The following is a 7,171-nucleotide window of genomic DNA, read 5'->3' as shown; positions in this document are numbered from 1 at the left end:
AAGGAAAAGTAAAATTAAACACAGAAGAAAGCCGTTGCTTGGGGGAGCTCGCGACGAGGCTGCCATACTCGGCGCCATCTTAGTATTTTAGTACTCAGACATTAATAAAATAATTCTCTTTTTCTCATCATGAACACACATGCTGTTGTTTATTTTTTACTTACTATTTTTTCACAGCGTCAACTGTAGGTTAATGTTAGGATGCCTGGGTCGTCGACCCAGGGCTTTTGAGTTTATATTATTTATACTGTCTAGTTTTTGGTTTCTTTGAGTTCTATCTAATGGCTTATGTCTCTGTCTTCTTTAGTTGCTCTCTCTCCCCTATCACCTGCATCCCCTTGTCTAGTTCGTGTCTGTGTATCTTAAGTTCCTATATCCCCGTGTCCAGTCAGTGTTTGTGTCTGCCCTGTTCCCACGTTCTCTGTTCCCTTTTGTTATAGTGCCTGCCCGTGAGTCTGTCTTATGTTTCCTGTTTTACTTTGAAAGTCCATGTCTGATGTTAATGTGTCTGGTTTTGCTTCCCCCTTGTCTCGTTAGGCCTGATTTGCCCCAGCTGTGTTTCCCTCCTGTTACCCATTCCCTGCTCCCTCTGTGTATTTAAGCCCTGTGTTTCTTGGTGTCTGTGTCGCGATCTACCATTTACCAAGCTGTGTGTTCTGTCAGTCCTCCGGTATTAGTTTATTTTTTGATCGTTTCCAGTTATGTTATATTTGAGTTTAACATTAAAATGGTTTTTGAGTTTACATCTGTCTCTGGAGTCTGCACCTTGGGTCCTTTTCCTGTCTGCACACAGCCGCACCTAACAGTTAATGAAAGTAGTCCCAATTAATGTACTAGTTCTTCCTCTTATGCAGGAAATGGAAATTAATATTCTTGCAAATTTAATAAAAATTAAAAATATAACATGTAGGTAAGTAAACACAGCTTTTGCTCATTGCTTTGTTGAAGCACCTTTGGCAGCAATTATAGCCTCGAAGCTCCTATTTTCTTCGCAGAAGTTCAAAAGCTCAATCAGGCTGATGTTCCAGAGTGGTCCTGGAGCCACTCGTTTATTATCTTAGCTGTGTCTTAGGGTCATGTCCTGCTGGAAGATGAATCGTCACCCCAGTCCAAGGTCCAGAGTACTCTGGAGCAGGTTATCATCAAGGATGTCTCTGTACATTACTGCTTCATTATTCCCTTGACACTGACCAGTTCTTGCTGCCAAAAACATCCCCACAGCATGATGCTGTCACCACCATTATGCTTCACTGTAGGGATGGCATTGGCCAGATGGTGAGCGGTGCCTGGTTTCCTCCAGACATGACACTTGGTTTTCAGGCCAAAAAGTTCAGCCTTTGTTTCATCACACCTTTGTTTTTCATTGCCTTAGAGTGCTTCGGGTGCCTTTTGACAAACTCCAGGTGGGCTGTCATGTCCCCTTTACAAGTGGCATCTATTTGGCAACTCTACCATACAAACCTGATTGATAGAGTGCTGCAGAAAGGCTTGTCCATCTAGAAGGTTCTCTTCTCTTCACAAAGCAACAGTGTAGTTCTGTCAGAGTGACCACCAGGTTCTTAGCCATCTCCCTGGCTAATGCCCCAATCTACCCCAATTGCTCAGATTGGTTAGAAAGAGTCCTGGTTGTTCCACATTTCTTCCAGATTCACAGGTGATAGTGGCCACTGTGCTCAGTCAGACTTTCAGTGCTGCAGAAATTTTTCTGTATGGTTTCTGTCATGGTCCTGGGTCGTTGACCCAGCGTTTTGTGTTTATTCTGATTTGTATTAGTTTAGGGTTGAACCTGTAGTTTGGTGTATTGTCAGCCCTACCTGTGTCTGTCCTTGGTGCTCTGTTCATGTCCTCGTGTTGTGTTGTAAATCAGTCTGTGTTTCCTGTTTTACTTTGAAGGCTCGTGTTCTGGATTTCCTGTTCTGTTCTGAAGGTCTGTGTCTGTTGTCATGGTGTTCAGCTTGTCTCCTCCGGTCCTCATGTGTATTAGGTTCAGCTGTTCTTCCCTCCTGTGTGTGATTACCTGATTACCTTGTGTGTGTATATTTAGTGGGTGTCGGTCTGTGTTGGTTGTCGGCTCGTCTGCATTCATCCGTGTATTTCTGCGTATCTCTGCGTTATCTGCGTTCTATGGTGTTCCTTTCCTGTCTCTGCGTCTCTCTGCCCCGCACCCCTTTTGTATGGTCTCAGGTTTGTCATTTAGTTCTCCCAGTTTAGGTTTCTTCAGTTGTTTTGCCATGCCTCATTGCCTGTTTTGCTACTCCACCACTTGTAAATAAACACTCGTATCATCAGTTTGCTGCATTTTGGGTCCTCCTTTTCCTCCACACCACACGGCTCACTCCGCCAGCCGTGACAGTTTCCCTGATTTGTGTCTTGATGAAATTCTGTCTCAGAGGTGTAGAGACAATTTCTTGGACTTCATGGCTTGTTTTATGGTCTGACATATCATGTCTGACTTCATGACTTGTAGTGTGACTTTCCAAATCATATCCAGTCAACTGAATTTACCACACAAATTATGCTCTAAAATGGCAAAATGTGGAACAAGTGAAGCATTGTGAATACTTTCTGGATGCACTGTATAGTGTTAAAGCCTTATGTGCAGCTCAGTAGAAATATCTAAACTATGTAAAGCCATCAAGTCCATGTTATTATAAACATTTTAAAGGGGATCATTATTGTTTTACAGACAGATGATTGATGGGTTTTAACGGGAGCTCAGTTGCGTTTAACACCCCAAGTTAAAGTTATGTACAACACTACATGATGCAATGATCTCAGTGTTGTGTTATCTAAAGAGCCCCCTTTTATTCTGTCATAAAGTAGAATATTAATACTTAAGTGTAAAGAAGAGATAATGAAAACTGAGTTTTTGAGAGACTTCAAGTAGACATGAAACATGTGTAAAGGTAAATTTACACCATGGAGCCCTACTTCAACTTTAAAGACTTATTTCTTAAATCTAGCTTCACAGACAGTGTTAACGTTTTTAAGAGCATGTTTCTATGGTCCTAGTTCCTAGTGATGTGCTCAGTTTAGTTTCTGTTAGGAAAGTCTTATTCCCCCTTTTTTAATTTGTTCTTTATTTTTTTGGTATGGTTGACCGTCAACCTCAATAAATGGCTTGTGCTCAGTGAGTTCATTCTTACATCCATGTATACGCTGCATTTGGCTGGCTGATTAATAACACTAGAAAAAGGTTTTGGGAAGCTAAAGCCTGGCATTAAAAATAGCATCTCTGCAGTTACCTCTATATTCTGCAGCTTGAGTCTTGCTGACGTTTTATTAGGGCTTGTAATGAATAACCCATGTTGTCATGTGTTAGACGCTTTGTCCATCCATCCATCCATCTTCTTCCACTTATCCGGGGTCGGCTTGCTCAGCCACCTCCTACAGCTTGTCCGGGGGAACACCAAGGCGTTCCTAGGCCAGCCGAGAGATATAATTTCTCCAGCGTGTTCTGGATCTGCCCAAGGCCTCCTCCCGGTGGGGTGGGGCATGCCGGAACACTTCACCCAGGGGGCGCCTAGCAGGCAACCTTGTCAGATGCCCGAACCACCTCAACTGGCTCGTTTCAATGTGAAGGAGCAGCAGCTCTACTCTGAGCCTGTCCCGGATGGTCGAACATCTCACCCTATCTCTAAGGGAGAGGCCAGCCACCTTTCAGAGGAAGCTCATTTCTGCCGCTTGTATCTGAAATCTCGTTCTTTTGGCCACTGCTCAAAGCTCATGACCATAGGTGGGGGTAGAGATGTAGATCGACTGGTAAATTGAGAGCTTCGCTTTTACGCTCAGCTCTCTCTTCACCACAACAGACCGGGACAGCATCCACATCGCTACGGCCGCAGCAACAATCCGTCTGTCGATCTCCCGCTCCTTTCTCCCGTCACTCATGAACAAGATCCCAAGATACTTAAACTCCTCCACTTGGGGCAGGAACTCGTCCCCAACGCGGAGTGGGCACTCCACCCTTTTCCGGCTGAGGACCATGGCCTGAGATTTGGAGGTGCTGATTCTCATTCCCACTGCTTCACACTCGGCTGCGAATCGTTCCAAGGCGAGCTGGAGGCCATCACCCGATGAAACCAACAGAACCACATCATCTGCGAAAAGCATAGATGATATTCTGAGGCCACCCAAGTGAAAGCCTTCCGCCACTTGGTTACGCCTAGATATCCTGTCCATAAAAATTATGAACAGGATCGGTGTCTTATCTAAATTTTGACATTGAAATATTAGTAGCTTACAACGTAGAGAACATTATTACATGCTCATACCAGCTCTTGTTTTTTGTATTCAAATGAGCACTAGTTAACTTTACTGAACAGCACGCTGAATAGTTCTTTTAACTTAAAATGACATTTCTGTAGTTGTTATCATTGCAGAAGAATACAGATTACATGTAAAGAACAAATTGGAAACAAAAACAACTGTTGTTAACAAATCCTCAATTTTATTCAAGTGTGAAGAAAAGCAGATTTTAGTTGAATGACAAGATGTGCTCTCACTAAAATGTGAGATGGAGCATCTGCAGTCACACTGTCAGTACCATGACCTTTAAACCCTCGAAAACATAATTCCTTAAATTACAGACAGCATCTCCAATCTGATGTGCTGATGGGTCTGTGTAGTGCAGAACTGAGTTAAGAATGGAGGTTTTAGTCTGATTGAAGCAGTCTGGGGAGAAAGAGTAAATGCCCTTTCAACTTGTTGGTAATGATAATGGCAGCAGGGTCTTAAATGTTTTATCTCCACCTTTCTCTCTGCAGCTCTGAGCTTAGCTTGAACAGGTGACACTGTTCCTCTCTCTTCAAATTGTTTAACAAGTCTTTGTTTAAGAAGGTACGGGAAACAACTATTTATTTAATATAAAGTACAGATAATATTGATTTGAAAGAACTGATACATTCAAGTAAATTAATTATTTATTCTCCATATTTGTTTGCTTGGCTGTAGATAAATCTGACAGTATCACACATGCAGCTGATCATTGCACCCCTACTGAGCTGGAATTAATCACTGAGTAATCTATCAAAAATATTGTTCTGTTTTCTTGCCTGCCACTAAGTAACTCCAAGCTTCAGTTCCCTCCACAGATTAATATAGGACTGAGGCCTGGAGACTGACTACGCCACTCAGTGCCCTTAATGTGCTTCTTCTATTGCCATTCCCTTGTTGCCTTAGCAGTGGGTTCTGGGTCACTATCATGCGGGAAGACTTATTCATGACCCAGGTCTTCCCGGCTGCAGTATCCAGACTGAAAGAGTAAAAAAACAAATTAAAAATCATACATGAAAAACTAAATGTAAGAAATCTTTAAACAAATTTTAAGGATGATTCAAGGGATGTTAAATGATTCACAAATAATCTAAGATGTATTAATACAAGGAAATGCAGAATCACATTGGTGCATATGTTTCACTGACAGCAGATAAAAGTGTGATGATTCATGTGCTGTCATATGTGAGTATCAGAGTAAAAATTTGACCAAGATAAAATAAATTTGGGTTGTATAGGTGTAATAGTTGGCGAATCATCATTCTTTTCTGTTTGCGCTCCTTTGTTTTATTACATTTTCCAATATTTTCTCTCCTCTTCCTATTATTATTCTTTTCTCTTTCATTTTGTTCACATTGTCATACAACACATATAAAGTAATAAATGAAATAACACTAAAAAGAAATGATTAACTAAAAAGATAAAAGTAGCACACGAACAACAGTGTATTCAGATCATAATTCTAATTGTGAAAGCTGCCAGACAGGACAGAGTTAAAAAGAAATCACATCATGTCCTTATATGAATATACATGAGTAGACTTTAAGACTGTAATAGAATTGTTTTGTAATAATTACCACCTCAGAAGGTTAAAATGAGGCTAGCCCTAGCAGTCTCAGTCTTGTTTATTAAATATTTGTTTTTCTCCCTCTGTCACTCTCAGGAGGGGTGTGCATTGCTCAGTCTCTGAAAATTCCTCGTGAGCCGAGACCTGGAGAGTTTGATAAGATAATCCTCCGTTTAGTGGAGACACCCAATGCCCGCGCTGTCATCATGTTCGCCAATGAAGACGACATTCGGTAAAGAAAAAGGTTATTTCTTGTGCATCTAACATGTATTCCAAGATCCTATTTAATTTGTACTTTATTATGATTATATGATTTTATGATACTACTAGTACAAAAAAGGGGAAAAACTATACTGTAAATGTTGAAAGAATTTCTTTACTTAAACATGATGAAAGACTTGAGTATGACTGTAGGAATGTGTTCACATAACTGGGCCAGCCATTAGTATAAAATAAAGTATTTTTACATGTGCATTAACATGAGTAGGACATGAAAATGTCATTCACTAATTGCAGATCTAAATCTTAATAAAAGCCTGAAGCTCATCTTTTTGATAAGCAGGGATAACAAACAAAAAGTCAGGTTTAATTTTAAGCTGATTCAGGACAAACATGAAAAACAAAAGTATTGGAAGAGTCTAAAACTTAGAAAAAGAGACAAAAGCTTAATGGAAGAGCTATCACTGAGGATGCACGTGTGTATCCTCTATCGAAATGATGCATGAAAGTGTCACGGTCATGGGTCAGTGACCCAGTGTTTCGAGTTTGCGTTGTTATTGAACTTTGATTTTGTCAGTATTTATTATTTCTAATATTTTGGTTTCTATGTTAGCGTTCTTAGTATTCTGGTTTTTCTCTCAGTGTTCCATGGATGCTCTGTGTCCCCCTGTCAGCTGTCTCTCCTTGTCAAATCCGCGTCTATGTGTTGTGTTTCCTGTTTTACTTTGTTGTCTAGTTTGGCTTCCTCTGGTCTTATTGTGTTTGATTACTCCCAAGTGTGCTCTCCTCCTGTGTCCCATTCCCCCATTATCCCTCAGTGTATTTTAGCCCTGTGTTTCTCTCAGTCAGTGTCGTGTCGTCCCCTCATGCTGTTTGGTTTTCCCTCTGTGTGCCTCGTCTCCAGGTTTCTTACTGTTTAGTATCAGTTTCTAGTTCAGTTTCGGTTTTTGGAAGTTTATCGTTTATGGAGTTTTTTTTGTTACTGGAATAAAAGCAGCCTCTTTGAGTTTACGCTTCTGTCTGAGTGGCCTTCATTCTGGGCCCTACACCCTGCCTGCCACAGCCGATTCATGACAGAAAGAGGCATACCGCCAAAAACTGACACCTTTC

General features: G+C 41.1%; 1 protein-coding gene across 4 annotated transcripts in view; it reads left to right on the top strand.

Annotated features, from left to right (window-relative positions):
• The window catches only part of LOC102312819 (metabotropic glutamate receptor 8), a 139,116-nt gene that overhangs the window by 99,173 nt on the left and 32,772 nt on the right, over window positions 1-7,171 (top strand). For all 4 annotated transcript variants that reach the window (XM_005949909.3, XM_042215373.1, XM_005949908.3 and 1 more), the window contains one exon: window positions 5,939-6,074. In XM_005949909.3, the coding sequence (XP_005949971.1) occupies window positions 5,939-6,074 (136 nt within the window). The remainder of the gene's footprint in view (window positions 1-5,938; window positions 6,075-7,171) is intronic.

This window comes from Haplochromis burtoni, unplaced genomic scaffold (genome assembly GCF_018398535.1).
Source record: "Haplochromis burtoni strain Fernald_Lab_line unplaced genomic scaffold, NCSU_Asbu1 Contig_706, whole genome shotgun sequence".
NCBI lineage: Eukaryota > Metazoa > Chordata > Actinopteri > Cichliformes > Cichlidae > Haplochromis > Haplochromis burtoni.
The sequence above is the reverse complement of the archived record's forward strand: the minus strand, read 5'-3'. Positions and strand labels throughout refer to the sequence as shown.